The following is a 16,426-nucleotide window of genomic DNA, read 5'->3' as shown; positions in this document are numbered from 1 at the left end:
CAGAGTTGAACCAACCTGATTCTGTGTGATTTGTGCTGTTCACACTGTTCTGAATGAAATCGGACCGGAGTCACCGTCGAGCAAAACAATCTGGCAACTCTTGCATGCAGTGTGACAATCCCAATCACAGCTTTTTATCACCATAAGATCTCCCGCCTCCGTCCCCCCGATACACCATCGCTGAAGAAGCCCCCCTCCATGTCTGGCCGGTCACTCTTCAAGTCCTCACCTCTTCTCAATAGACTGATTTCCATCTTTAAAGTGAAAAGGTAGATCCATAGACCAGTCACTCTTCATGGAGACACAGCTGGGTCCAGGGGAGTCTGCTCTCTGCTGCTGCTCTTGGCTTCAACACAACACACACACACACACACACACACACACACACACACACACACACACACACACACACACACACACACACACACACACAGCTTTTAATCACACTGAAGTTTTCACACTGACAAGATAATTCTTCTTACAAGGCAGTTTTTAGGTGAGAGAATTTCACTTGTTTCTACCTTTTAAGTCCTTAATTATCTTAATAAATTAAAATATATATATATACTTACTGAAATAATACTTAAATATTATAACTTGTTACTGATGTTTTTACTCTGAGTAACCTAATGCTTTGAACTAGAATCACAGAATTCAAAATCTGTTGGATCAACACTGACATACCAAACTGCTTTGTCAAAGTCAGTCTTATTAAAGCATGTTATCTTTTCCTTCCCTGATATTAAGAACAGACTTTAACCAAATGGAATTAACCGTTTTACTGTCAATCTTGACCACAGAACGGCAGTCATGCAGACCAAACACAGTAGAGAAGAAAGACAGAACCCTGTTCATATCAGGGGAGCCTTACTGCTCAGGTCAGATGCATTGCTCTTCCTGAGTTTCTGGTCTGGCTGTTCACGTTGTGTTTAAATGTGGCCGATATGACGACTGTGGATCTAGATTGACGTCAGAGACACATTACGATACGACTGTTCAACCTGAGGTCGCATTGAGAGAAATCCCTCCTGTGTCTGATTCAGGACCGCGTATGGAAGTGGCCCAAACCAGAGTTGAACCAACCTGATTCTGTGTGATTTGTGCTGTTCACACTGTTCTGAATGAAATCGGACCGGAGTCACCGTCGAGCAAAACAATCTGGCAACTCTTGCATGCAGTGTGACAAGCCCAATCACAGCTTTTTATCACCATAAGATCTCCCGCCTCCGTCCCCCCGATACACCATCGCTGAAGAAGCCCCCCTCCATGTCTGGCCGGTCACTCTTCAAGTCCTCACCTCTTCTCAATAGACTGATTTCCATCTTTAAAGTGAAAAGGTAGATCCATAGACCAGTCACTCTTCATGGAGACACAGCTGGGTCCAGGGCAGTCTGCTCTCTGCTGCTGCTCTTGGCTTCAACACAACACACACACACACACACACACACACACACACACACACGCACACACACACACACACAGCTTTTAATCACACTGAAGTTTTCACACTGACAAGATAATTCTTCTTACAAGGCAGTTTTTAGGTGAGAGAATTTCACTTGTTTCTACCTTTTAAGTCCTTAATGATCTTAATAAATTAAAATATATATATATACTTACTGAAATAATACTTAAATATTATAACTTGTTACTGATGTTTTTACTCTGAGTAACCTAATGCTTTGAACTAGAATCACAGAATTCAAAATCTGTTGGATCAACACTGACATACCAAACTGCTTTGTCAAAGTCAGTCTTATTAAAGCATGTTATCTTTTCCTTCCCTGATATTAAGAACAGACTTTAACCAAATGGAATTAACCGTTTTACTGTCAATCTTGACCACAGAACGGCAGTCATGCAGACCAAACACAGTAGAGAAGAAAGACAGAACCCTGTTCATATCAGGGGAGCCTTACTGCTCAGGTCAGATGCATTGCTCTTCCTGAGTTTCTGGTCTGGCTGTTCACGTTGTGTTTAAATGTGGCCGATATGACGACTGTGGATCTAGATTGATGTCAGAGACACATTACGATACGACTGTTCAACCTGAGGTCGCATTGAGAGAAATCCCTCCTGTGTCTGATTCAGGACCGCGTATGGAAGTGGCCCAAACCAGAGTTGAACCAACCTGATTCTGTGTGATTTGTGCTGTTCACACTGTTCTGAATGAAATCGGACCGGAGTCACCGTCGAGCAAAACAATCTGGCAACTCTTGCATGCACTCTCTAAGTCCTCACCTCTTCTCAATAGACTTATTTCCGTCTTTAAAGTGAAAAGGTAGATCCATAGACCAGTCACTCTTCATGGAGACACAGCTGGGTCCAGGGCAGTCTGCTCTCTGCTGCTGCTCTGGCCTTCAACACACACACAGCTTTTACTCAGACTAATGATGGAGTCATGATGTATCACTGCTTTTCTCTGAGATGGACAACAGTCACAGACAGAGAGATCCTCTTCTTACCTCTTAGCTTTGCTCCGGGGGCCATGTTCCCCAGACAGAGCGGTCTTAGAGGCAGGACCCCCCTCCTCTCTCTCCTCATCCATAGTAGACTGGAGACCTGGACACAAACACAACTACATATTGTTTCTGTCGATTCTGTTTGAGTACCGAACGTGAAATTACTGCAGTGCAGACTTCATATCCTCCTCCTGTCTGATGTACACACTCTATAACTATATCTGTCTAGATCTACACACTCTATCAATATCTATGTCTAGATCTACACATTCTATCACTTTCTATGACTAGATCTATGCACTATCACTACCTATATCTAGATCTATACACTCTATCACTATCGATGTCTTGATCTACACACACTATCACTATCTATGTCTAGATGTACATACTCTCACAGTCACTAGAGCATCAAGAGTCTACAGAACCAAACTGACCTCCCTACAGTACAGACTGAACCTCCACAATAAAAGTCCACAACACAACCAATCTGACCTCCCTACAGTACAGACTGAACCTCCACAATAAAAGTCCACAACACAACCAATCTGACCTCCCTACAGTACAGACTGAACCTCCACAATAAAAGTCCACAACACAACCAATCTGACCTCACTACAGTACAGACTGAACCTCCACAATAAAAGTCCACAACATGAAACAAACTGCCCTCACTACAGGACAGACTGAACCTCCACAAAAAAAGTCCACAACACAACCAAACTGACTCAAAACAGTACAGACTGAACCTCCACAATAAAAGTCCACAACACAACTTATCTGACCCCACTACTGGACAGACTGAAACTCCACTAGGGCTGGGTATCGTGGCCAATTTCCTTAATCGATTTGATTTCGATCATAAAGTTCTGAATTGATTAATCACGAATTTGATTCGATTCGATTCAATCTGCTCGTAAATAATGTGTACACACAGTGTGCACAGTGTACAGTGTTACAAAATACAAATTTACTTAATTTTTTCTCTTCATCTTAAACAACAGGTTTTAATTGACAACTTGTAAATTGGAGAGTTTTAACTTGAGCTGTAAACAAAACTGTCTCAAGTCTCAAAAGTGCAATTTTGAAATTAGAAAGGAATCGCGAGTGAAATTGTACTTGAACTACAACATTCCATCACTGCAAATTGCATTAAGGCATTGTTTATTAAAGTGCAAAAAAAAATAATGGTAAAAAATACAAATAATAATAATAATAGATATTATTCGATATTGAATCGATATTGCAAAATTGTAATGAAATCAATCATTAAATCCAAAAAAAAACTATTAAATCGATTTTTTTACCCAGCCCTAACCTCCACAATAAGGGTTCCTGGACCAGAGGTTCCATATGAAACACCCTCAACACGATAGAACTAGTGATTGATGTTCTGACCCATATTCCTTTATTCAGACAGGTTCTCTCTCTGAGATCAATGCCTCGAAGAAACTGGAATGCCTCGAAGAAACTGGAAACACTGAACTCGGACTTGAAACAGATTAATCTAGAACATATCAATACAGTGAGAACATACGACCAATAATCTAAATAAAACATGACATTTAGCGAGCTGTAGCTTAGCTTCTCTGTGATGAAAACATGTGGTGCCCCGTGTTGTATGAAAATATAAAACCACAAAAGGACGGAAAGTAAGATCCGTTGAAGGAAGAGATTCAGGTGTTCACAAAACACAAAGTAAGTGTTCAGAACGGAGAAAGAACATTAACGCGGTTCTAAAGGTTCTGAGTAAAGACGGAGCTGCTGGGCTCCTCAGTGAGGACTGATCGAAAGATAAAGGAGGCTTTGAACAACAGCGAACTACGTGTAAAGCCTTTACGATGAGGTCTGGGCAGGGCTTCACCAGAACACACACCCAGAACCTTATCAAGTGATAAGATAAGACAGAGCAAAGGTTTGATGAGGTCCAGGGCTCCAGACTAACATTTTTCACTAGGAGCACTGTGGCCCCCAACTGAAAGGGGCACAGGGGCACACACCTTAAATCAACATGCCAAACAAATCTTCACATTTCTCCTAATTTTCACTGTATTACCAATAAATATTTTGATAATAGATGCAGACATTACAATGGGCTGTTTCAAATTCAGTTTCACCCGACGGTTTCCACGTGTGCGGTTTCCACCTGAAGCAGAGTCCTGCACGGGTTCGGGTATCCACACAATTTGGATGAAACGGGCTAAAGATAATGTACTGTGTGGACACCGTTGTGGGTTGGGTAGGACGCTTGAATAGTGCGGGTCGGTCGCTGGTTTTGCGATTGCGAGCGAGACTTCTCCGGTGCTGGATATGTTATTCAGTAGCGGAGGAGTCGACTAAAACCGTCAACAGTGGATGATGTGTTCTTTTTGCACAGCAACCTAAAGCACCGTGCCAAACACCACATAGTGTAATTCCCCTGCATTCCATCTAATGTGTCTAATTCTCCTTTGGGTCGGGCATCAATATCAATTTATAGCGGGTCGGGTCGGGTGCGGAATGGAAATCACGCTACTGTCGGAACACGGGTCGGATGCGGTTTTAAGTATTGAGGGTGCGGGTTTGCAAAATAAGACCCGTGCAGGACTCTGGATAACACTGGCACACTAGACGAAGGTCAGAAGTATGAGTCAATAGTTTGCTCATAGTTCAAATGCACGTAGCAGGTTGTCAAATCTTTTTCCTTCTCACAGACATTTACGCGCGCCTGATAATCTCTAGGACCCTCCCCCTCCACACATTAGCCACTAACCATTACCCATCCTGTGTTTGCCATAAGATACCACATATCCCAGGGCAGTAGTCCCTGTCTGCCCTATTTGGAGTTCTTTGTAGTCTTTGTAGTTAGGTTGCACTTAAACAACCCCCGTCCGCCATGTTTGAAGTTCTTTGTAGTCTCTGTCCATAAGTTTCACCTAAACAACCCCTCTGCTGGCCGAGAAGAGGAACTACCACTGGTTTCTCCCACAACCAGCCCCCAGAGCATGCGCGCTTCAAGGCGTAATGGCCGCACCCAACGTGGGAGGGAGGCACGCAGAGAGAGAGATGCTACATTCCACCCTTATCTGTTGTTTTGCATCAAACAGCACCCAGTACTGAGGAAAGAGATAGATAGCGTTTTTCCAAAAAGAACACGGCAGTAACCTAAAGACAATATAAACGGTTGTAAACTGGTTGATTATTATTATATACCAGTAACCTAAAGACAATATAAACGGTAGTAAACTGGTTGATCATTATTATATACCAGTAACCTAAAGACAATATAAACGGTAGTAAACTGGTTGATCATTATTATATACCAGTAACCTAAAGACAATATAAACGGTAATAAACTGGTTGATCATTATTATATACCAGTAACCTAAAGACAATATAAACGGTAGTAAACTGGCTCTTATCTTTTCTTACCTCATCTACTCTGGGATTAAAATGCGTCTATACGGTATGAAGTTTTAAAAGTATAAATGAAGAAGAAACGGAGGTTAAAGTTCATAAAACAAATTAATCAGGTGAAAGGTTTTAAAAGTGGAGGTAGAAGGTGCTGCTCGCTGCGACAGACAGTTAGACTTAAAGACTTAAAGAACTGAACCGGTTTGACAGAGACGTGGACAGCCTCAGAGGAGCCGCACCTCTCAGTCCAATAGGGTCACGTGTTTTACACACACACACACACACACACACACACACACACACACACACACACACACATACACACACACACACACACACACACACACACACACACAAGGAGGACTGAGCCACTATACTATGTATATACTTGTAGTATATACTTATAGAATATGTGTAATATATAGGCCTATATATATTGTAATAATACCATGTAATAATACTATAATATAATAATGCCATGTGAGAATACTAAAATAATACCATGTGACAATACTTTAATAATAGCATGTAATAATACTATAATATAATAATGCCATCTGATAATACTATAATAATACCATTTAACAACAGCCTGTGTAGACTATCAGTACATTACTGCATGTCACCACAGACCAACACATCCTGTTCCCTGAGTTTGAGTGGCGCCCCTTAGGACACAGACTCCAGGCTGTCGGACACAGAGGAGGAAGGCAACCTTCACCCCCAGGGCTGTCCAGCTCCTTAATGCTGCTCACTGACTTATGAACATGCTGCAATGCACTTTAGAATGGGAGCACTTCATGAAGCACTTTTTACTCATGTGTTGAATGTTGTTGTTGCAATGTGTGTTGCTTGATTGTGTAGTGTGTGTGTGGGCTGCTTGTGTTTGTTGATTGTGTCTCTTTTTTAGCTGCTGTCATGCGCCCCCCCCCCCCCATTTAAATTGCCCCTCGGGGACTAATAAAGTGATTTTAATTTAATTAGTGATGTCATTCGATACGCTTATTGCATGTTGTTACATAGAGCTCATCACACTAAAAATAAGCTGTTATAACTTTACATTAGTCAACTGTTATCCTGCTCTAAACCATCTCACAAACAATAAGCTGTTATAACTTTATATCAGTCAGCTGTTATCCTGCTCTAAACCATCACACAAACAATAAGCTGTTATAACTTTATATCAGTCAGCTGTTATCCTGCTCTAAACCATCACACTAACAATAAGCTGTTATAACTTTATATCAGTCAGCTGTTATCCTGCTCTAAACCATCTCACAAACAATAAGCTGTCATAACTTTATATCAGTCAGCTGTTATCCTGCTCTAAACCATCACACTAAAAATAACCTGTTATAACTTTATCTCAGTCAGCTGTTATCCTGCTCTAAACCATCACACTAACAATATGCTGTTATAACTTTATCTCAGTCAGCTGTTATCCTGCTCTAAACCATCACACTAACAATAACCTGTTATAACTTCAGTCAGCTATTATCCTGCTCTAAACCATCACACTAACAATAAGCTGTTATAACTGTATATCAGTCAGCTATTATCCTGCTCTAAACCATCACACTAACAATAAGCTGTTATAACTTTATATCAGTCAGCTGTTATCATGACCTCACAGGGGCCTACTCTACTACAAGTGACCAGAGCTGAACCTAAACTACAACCTCGTTCCTCCGAACCCCCCCTCCCAAAATCAACGGAACGTGATTCAAATGCGTTCCGCCCCAACCGGTAATTAGTTATGAAAGTATAAATGCAAGTGAAGGAACGGAGGTTGAAGAGTTTCTAAAACAAGTTAGTCAGAGAAAAGGTTTTAAAGTGGAATTCGAGAAAGATCGAGTTGAGGGTCCTTACTGCTGAGGACGAGGACGTAGCCTCGAACAACGAAGTGCAGTGAACTTTTATAGCCTCTCAACTCACAGGACCCGCCCCTGTCTGCCGTCACGTGCTTTCAGGGAAATCGAAACTAGCCTTCAGGAGCGCACAAACACACACACACACACACACACACACACACACAAACACACACACACACACACACACACACACACACACACACACACACACACACACACACACACACACACACACACACACATAACCTCGTCTCTGAGGTAAACAACCTTGTCTCTGAGCTACACGTCTCTGAGGTTGTAACTGTGCTTAAACACAAACACAAACAAATATATACAATAGAATTGAAAAATTCGTTGTGGTAAAATTAAAAGTAAAGAACGTTTGAATCATTTCTCCACTGGGACAAAGTCTGAACTCTGTCACTTTATTGAACCACAGATCCCATATAAATCAACTGGTGAAGCTCAATTTATCGATAGGGTATCCTCTTATTATATACCAGTTACCTAAAGGCAATATAAACGGTAGTAAACGGTATCTTATCTTTTCTTACCTATCTACTCCGGGATTAAAATTCATCCGTACGGTATGAAGTTGTAAAAGTATATATGCAAGAAGAAACTGAGGTTGTTTTTTTTGTTATGAACGAAGTGTTCATAAAACAAGTTAATTAGGTGAAAGGTTTTAAAAGTGGAGGAAGTTCTGCTCGCTGCGACTGGCCGTTACGAATGGATATGACGCACAGAGACACGGTGGCTAGCCTCACGGGAGCCGCCCCTCTCGTGCGTGTCACGTGTTTTCGGGGACAATTAAGGTTTCACGCACACAGACAAACACACGCGCACACAGACACACACACGCACACACACACATACACGCACACACGCACACACACACACACACACACACACACACACACACACACACACACACACACACACACACACAGTGGCGGTTCTACGTCCAGTTATGCTCCGGGCAAGACTTCCTCCGAGCGGGGGGGACCCTACGGACTTCAGCGGGGGTTTCAGTCCGTCTGTGCACGGCACCCTCTCCCCGAGCAGGTGCGCCTGCAGCCAGAGGGGGCGCCAATATGCCAATTCCCCACGAAATGTTATGGTACTTCTTAGAAAACCACTTCGCAGCGAGGATGATTATTACTTTTTTGGCTGCTCGTGGCATCTATTATATACCAGTAACCTTAAGACAATATAAACTGCAGTAAACTGTCGGCCTACCTTATCTTATCTTATATTTTCCCTGATTCAACTGCGTCAAGACGGTATGAAGTTATAAAAGTATAAATGTAAGGGAAGAAACTGAGGTTAAAGTGTTTATAAAACAAGTTAATCAGTTAACTTGATGAAAAGGTTTGAAAGGTTTTCAAAGCGGAGAAACAAAGGCTCCTGGCTGCGACAGCCCGTTCAGAGGAAGCGTTTTAACGCTCCTATCGGGATGTAGCTTTGGGCGTTGCTTCCGGTGCAAGGGTCCCCGGGGGCCCAAGAGATAATGAAACAGAAAAAATAAATAAATTAAGTGTGGGGGGCGTGGTGAGTTCACCCAACGAGAGTGAAACAACATTACAATGATCTGTACGAGGACGAGAGGCTCAGAGACCCTGAGAGCCACTTCAGGGTCAATGTTTTTAATGCCAGCCTGGATATTATTATAAATCAGCTACTGCAGAGATGCAGTGCTCTGCGTGAAACCAGTGAACTTTTCCAGGCTATCCAACCCTCAGAACTGAATAGTGCCACTGAGGTTCCCCTTTACGAACATGCACAGCGCCTTGCTGACCACTACAACAGTAACATAAGCCCATGTTTCCCAAGCCAACTCCATGCCTTCAGAGCTTGTTTTAAGACTGCATTTGAAATTAAACAACACCTCTATTGTTAAAAAGAGTTTGCTGAGCAGAAGGCACACAGAGTTAACTTCTGAATGGGTGAGTGCAGGTTTCTTTTATTATTGCAACTGATCGGCTTATCAGATTGTGGTTAAATGGCCGCTGTGCCCATTGCGTCCATGTTTGCTTTTTTATCAGGCCATCGTTGTTGTTAGGGAAATATGGTTGTGTGTTCAGCTGAATGCATTATTTGTGTTCTGTTTTTGATCGGAGGCTAGTGTGTCAGTGATGCAAATAGCCACTGTCCGTGACTCTAATAATGATGTGTGTGCGTCCTCTTCCCTCTCTGCTCAGATTTTAATGTGTAGTGTGATTAAGGGATGCTAAGTCGCTGTCCATGGTTGTAACAATGATTGTGCGTTCTTTTTCATCGTTGGGTCCTCGGCTGTAGGCCTAGGCCCTATGGATGGCGGGGGGCCACTAGTCCTATCGCTTTATCACTCATGTCTAATAGAAAGTGAATGGGCATTTATCGCTCGTAACGCTTTATAGCTCTTGGTGTGAACGCCCAGCTAGACTTTAACAAGGAATGAGGACGTTCCAGAACTGAACTGATATGACTCACAGAGAGATGGTGGATAGCCTGGAGGAGCCGCCCCTCTCAGCCTCTATGGGGTCACGTGTTATCTGGGAAAACAAAGGTTTTGCAGCACACAAACACACACACACACACACACACACACACACACACAGACACACACACACACACACACAAATGCTTTTATTTAGATCCAAATTTACAAAAGAGAAAAACATCCAAACATTTTGGGAAGAAATATTGATAATGGAACAGGTTCATCAAGCTAACATGCCTTTACAAGACCTACATGATAAGTGAAGATATTACACCGAACACTCAAGGATAAACGGCTGTGATTATCTTCGGTCCTCGGCCTCATACCTTCGACCCAATCACAGCCGTGATGATATCGAGCACAACAGCAATCCCTCTTGTGTGAACACTTTATATCAGTCAGCTGTTATCCTCCCCTAAACCATCACACTAACAATAAGCTGTTATAACTTCATATCAGTCAGCTGTAAACCTGCTCTAAACCATCACACTAACAATAAGCTGTTATAACTTTATCTCAGTCAGCTGTTATCCTGCTCTAAACCATCACACTAACAATAACCTGTTATAACTTTGTATCAGTCAGCTGTTATCCTGCTCTAAACCATCACACTAACAATAACCTGTTATAACTTTGTATCAGTCAGCTGTTATCCTGCTCTAAACCATCACACTAACAATAACCTGTTATAACTTTGTATCAGTCAGCTGTTATCCTGCTCTAAACCATCACACTAACAATAAGCTGTTATAACTTTATATCAGTCAGCTGTTATCCTGCTCTAAACCATCTTACTACTATATAAAAGCAGGCCTGTCGCACAAGTTACTCAAATTGGTCAGTGTGCATTTGTCAAGCAGCCTGCAGCTCACACACACACACACACACACACACACACACACACACACACACACACACACACACACACACACACACACACACACGATGAGCGAATGCACACATTCACTGCAGGCACGCACGCACATACATACACACCGCATACACAAACACACACGCGTGTGCTGACGCAGACATCAAACAATAAATTACAATAAATTAGTTCACAGCTCCACATGTATAGAAAATGTTTTTTTTTATCATTATTACTGACAACAGTCAGCTGAACATTATAGGGTCCCATCCTTCCACTCCCTATTTTCTCAGTAAAACACAGAAATCAACTATATTTGTCCAAGTGTTAGTTATATGGGAAATTATGCAAAAAGAACACGCTCTCGATCTACGGTAACGCAGTCGTTCGCGATGCATTTCTTCTTCGTTGTTTCTTCTATTTGTCTCTAACTCACGTTCCAATTTTTAATCGATCAATGCTTCGGATTTTGTGGATGCAACGGAATATGTGATGCATCATTTCAGCAACATTTAGGATGGCCACACTTATCCCCCCTCTTGTGAACTTAGACCGTACGTCATACCCCGTTGATTCTACCATGGGCGTCAGTTCAGTTTGAAATGTGCTGGGGACAGAGACGCATTCGGAAGTGCATTTTCAGAAGTGCTGGCTACAATGAGGATGCACTCTTTTTTCTCTCTTTAGTGCCGGTAATGAAAGGTTCTGAAAGACGGCATACCCATGTAGCTATTTACTGAGGAATAAAATGTATACAAAATCTGTCTGGCACGTTTTATGAAGAAAACGTTTCCAAAAAGCATCGGACATATGACCCACTGTGTTCTGCTCCATGTATCCAATGTTGACAACGTGACATGATATGGCTAAGCTAACAACATGAACAAGAGGTGCTAGGAAAGGAAATTAACTGTGTATATTTGTTGCACAGCTGAACGCTGTATCACATCATGAGCTGGCTTTTCTCAATTCACAACACGCATTCCATCAAAACTAGCCTACATCAGGCATTCTGACCAAAACTCATGCATTCCCCCCCGACAATTATTCAAGAATTCAAGCAAAGCAAGAATGACCAAAAGTCACTTTGTGTCACCAAGAGACTCACTCCACCGACTATCAATTGCAAGTTAAAACATCCGACCACTTGAGTGCAAAAAATACAAAAGTCCGCGCCACAGCACCAGCAAATCTTAAGCAATAAATATTGCGTCTTACATTTATTTATGTGGCAGTGGTCTGCAGATGCATCCCGTGGTGTAGCCTACCACATCCATTTAGTTCAACAGGTTATCGTTCTGATACTGTCCATGGTAGGCCTACTAGCAACCTGCTCTGATGCTTTTTACCTATGTATTCAGGCTAAAATGACTTGATTGTCTGATGCCTCATCATCCTAGCCAAAGAGTATTGGTATTATTAGTAATGGCTACTTGCCAAATCGAAAAAGTAACTTCACACAGTGTGTCTTTTTCCAATGTATTTGTTATCATTCGTAGCGTTGATCATCAGAGAAATACTTCGCCAAAGACGTTGACGTCGCTTAGCTGGGGACGCTGGGGTTGAAAAGTTCCCGGACTACTTGAGGAGTGATACCAAAGACGTCATTAAAGGCAAAAAGTCCTTTGTTTTCCTTGACAGCGGTCAATTATACTCAGCAATGGTGAATTATCAAATATAATTCCCCGCCGGAAGTTGGGAAGAGCCCATGCAAGTGAACGGAGCGTTCCACGGCATTGAGAAGACCGGTTTAATAATCCATAATAATTCCACTAGATTTTTAAAATTTGTTTTACAAGTGGTGGGTACAAAATGAATCTTGACGAAATCTGGTGGGGACGCGTCCCCAGCGTCCCCGGCGTAATCGACGCCTATGGATTCTACTTATGTCTAAACGACATCGACGTCCGTATATAAAGCATGTGTGAATCAGCCTCAGGGTAGAACCTCCTGATATTCAAATGTGGCAAAAATGTGTGAAACGGCTTATAAGTAGAAAATTATTATGCAATTATTAGGCTTGCTTCATAACGTAAGGAGGAAATTATTATGCTTGCTTCATTACGTAATAGGTGAACCAAAATGTTATACGTTGTAACATTATAGGCAAAATGTTATTATATTATGCAGTCAGAAATTTGTTACATTATCGAATTGGGTTTCGACATTATTGCTAGGGGTTTAATTACAACTAGAGGTAGAGTGCGTGCAATGCGCACACAGAAACTCTAGTCTATTCATTAGACACTCAATATTTAATAAACATAACAATCGAATGTATTGACTAGTATATATTAGTTAAATTAATAAAACATCTCATTAAAGATTTCAATATGTCCTTCATTATGTTAATAGTACACGCTTTAAGTTACTTTAATAAAAACTTTAATCAGTTACTTTTATCAGTTAAAAAGTTCCTAACATGTTATGTTTATTGTGTGTACAGGCTTAATGTCTCCATTAAACCATATTTAATGGTTTAATAAAGCATTAAAATGGTTTAATAACAAACCATTATTAAATTTATTAAACCATTAAAATGGTTTAACAACAGCCTCTTCATGAATCTATTTTTAAAGTATAATGATACGATTTGTCTATGAACTATGTGAAATCTAACTCTTAATATTTAAAGATCCAGTTTATTAACATTAATTATATTTTGTTCATGTGTGTAAAATTACTTTGGCTAAAATTATCCTAAAACTTTGAATCACAGTTCCTAAAATGTTCTGGTTATTGTGTGTGAAGGCTGAATAGTTGTCAGCTGTGAGAAAGATGCTTTGAAGCTCTGGCCTCAGTTCTCAGCTCCAACTCCTGTAGTCTGAGAGAGCTGGACCTGAGTACCAATGATCTGCAGGATTCAGGAGTGAAGCTGCTCTCTGCTGGACTGGGGAGTCCACACTGTACACTGGAAACTCTCATGTCAGTTATATAACTCAACTTATATCTCAGTACCTGTGATGACCACATTCATGACTTTCATATCATATAAAGGCTACCCCTTGTTGTTGAGGTGGATATTCTAATACTTCCATATGCTTGCAAATCTTTAATTATAAATATGAACCCAAAATATACTGATAGTGTCCCCTGTATACAGGACGTTGATGGTTGAGAGCAGGTTGAAATATAGGGGGTCTTGAGCGCGGAGACCCCTAGTTGGATGCCTAAGAGAATAAAGCCTATGAGGCAGAAACGATTCATTGAGCGCGCACGTAAAGTGAAGCACAACACAACTGACACCCCTGCACCCACAAATGCTGTCTTTGCTCTCGTGCTCGCAAACTGTTTTCCTGCTCGCTCTGATATCTTTCTCCTCTCAACACAATGTACATAATATTGGAATAAAACTTCTCATACAAATAATCTAGATTCACTAATTACACTAAATTGCTTTTCAAACCCTACAAAACAAATATTAAATACCATACATTTTACACCCAATATACAATAAGATAAGGATCTAATGTATTGACTAATATATTTTTGTTAAATTATTAAAACATCTCTCATAAAATATTTCAACACAATTCTTTCATAATGTTAAAAGTAAATTAGTTATAAATGTTCTGGTTATTGTGTGTGAAGGCTGAATAGTTGTCAGCTGTGAGAAAGATGCTTTGAAGCTCTGGCCTCAGTTCTCAGCTCCAACTCCTGTAGTCTGAGAGAGCTGGACCTGAGTACCAATGATCTGCAGGATTCAGGAGTGAAGCTGCTCTCTGCTGGACTGGGGAGTCCACACTGTACACTGGAAACTCTCAGGTCAGTTTCACTCAGTGGTCAAACAGTTACACCACAACATCCACATCAGAGGACGTTGAACAGATTTAGTCAGGAAAGTTAACTGGTCTAAATAAATAAGCAAATGATGTCGTCTCAGGGCTCAAGACACATTTTCAACTGGCTACTATCTTTTTTATTTGGTGGAACCCTAAATGAAAAAAATCAATTACTGTTTGTGTAGTGTTCAATGTTGCTATCTTGTCTTGTTAGTCTTTATTCCCCATTCAAGTTCCACAAAAATCTTGTGTTTGCATTTTCGGTTACGTTTTGAGATGAATTTTCAGGCTAAGATAGAGAGGGAAGGTGGGAGGGACGGAGGGGGGAGAGGGACAGAGGGGGGAGAGGGACAGAGGGACAGAGGGACAGAGGGACAGAGGGGGGAGAGGGACAGAGGGACAGAGGGGGGAGAGGGACAGAGGGACAGAGGGACAGAGGGGGGAGAGGGACAGAGGGACAGAGGGACAGAGGGGGGAGAGGGACAGAGGGACAGAGGGGGGAGAGGGACAGAGGGGGGAGAGGGACAGAGGGGGGAGAGGGACAGAGGGACAGAGGGGGGAGAGGGACAGAGGGACAGAGGGACAGAGGGGGGAGAGGGACAGAGGGACAGAGGGGGGAGAGGGACAGAGGGGGGAGAGGGACAGAGGGGGGAGAGGGACAGAGGGACAGAGGGGGGAGAGGGACAGAGGGGGGAGAGGGACAGAGGGGGGAGAGGGACAGAGGGGGGAGAGGGACAGAGGGACAGAGGGGGGAGAGGGACAGAGGGACAGAGGGGGAGAGGGACAGAGGGGGGAGAGGGACAGAGGGGGGAGAGGGACAGAGGGGGGAGAGGGACAGAGGGACAGAGGGACAGAGGGGGGAGAGGGACAGAGGGGGGAGAGGGACAGAGGGGGGAGAGGGACAGAGGGGGGAGAGGGACAGAGGGGGGAGAGGGACAGAGGGACAGAGGGGGGAAAGGGACAGAGGGGGGGAGGGACAGAGGGGGGAGAGGGACAGAGGGACAGAGGGGGGAGAGGGACAGAGGGACAGAGGGGGGAGGGAAAGAGGGGGGAGAGGGACAGAGGGGGGAGAGGGACAGAGGGACAGAGGGACAGAGGGACAGAGGGGGGAGAGGGACAGAGGGACAGAGGGGGGAGAGGGGGAGAGGGACAGAGGGAGCAGGGGGGAGGGGGGAGAGGGGGGGAGGGACAGAGGGACAGAGGGGGGAGAGGGACAGAGGGGGGAGAGGGACAGAGGGGGGAGAGGGACAGAGGGAGCAGGGGGGAGAGGGACAGAGGGACAGAGGGGGGAGAGGGGGAGAGGGACAGAGGGAGCAGGGGGGAGGGGGGAGAGGGGGGGAGGGACAGAGGGAGCAGGGGGGAGGGGGGAGAAGGACGGAGGGCGGGGGAAGGCGCGACAAGTTACACATGCGCTATTCTCGTTTCACTCAGGGCGAAAATGTCCAGAAGACAACAAAGTTTGCTTCACTTTTTCAAATACGCTGGCTTAGTTGGATCCCGAAGAAGCAAAAATCGTGTCCGCCGATCAAGAATGTGGAGACCCCGGTGGACACAGCAATAGTTCA

The 16,426-nt window shown here is 43.1% G+C and overlaps 1 protein-coding gene and 1 pseudogene across 27 annotated transcripts in view; one reads left to right on the top strand and one right to left on the bottom strand.

Annotated features, from left to right (window-relative positions):
- Positions 1–8,443, bottom strand: part of LOC307074318 (uncharacterized protein) — a 128,070-nt gene extending 119,627 nt beyond the window's left edge. For 22 of the 26 annotated variants that reach the window (XM_079734393.1, XM_079734368.1, XM_079734372.1 and 19 more), the window contains exons 1-5: positions 8,281–8,443; positions 2,466–2,562; positions 2,242–2,358; positions 1,298–1,414; positions 230–346 (exon numbers count right to left, since the gene is read on the bottom strand). In XM_079734393.1, the coding sequence (XP_079590519.1) occupies positions 230–346; positions 1,298–1,414; positions 2,242–2,358; positions 2,466–2,548 (434 nt within the window). In that variant the 5' untranslated portion in view covers positions 2,549–2,562; positions 8,281–8,443. Of the gene's footprint in view, positions 1–229; positions 347–1,297; positions 1,415–2,241; positions 2,359–2,465; positions 2,579–5,873; positions 6,027–8,280 lie in introns of those variants that run through there. The other 4 variants (XM_079734390.1, XM_079734379.1, XM_079734400.1 and 1 more) reach the window with 4 other exon arrangements.
- The window catches only part of LOC307074325 (NLR family CARD domain-containing protein 3-like), an 80,345-nt pseudogene that overhangs the window by 41,525 nt on the left and 22,394 nt on the right, over positions 1–16,426 (top strand). The window lies entirely within an intron of this gene.

The sequence above is a fragment of the Pollachius pollachius genome, assembly GCF_949987615.1.
Source record: "Pollachius pollachius genome assembly, chromosome: 4".
Lineage (NCBI taxonomy): Eukaryota > Metazoa > Chordata > Actinopteri > Gadiformes > Gadidae > Pollachius > Pollachius pollachius.
This window is presented reverse-complemented; position numbering and strand designations above follow the sequence as displayed.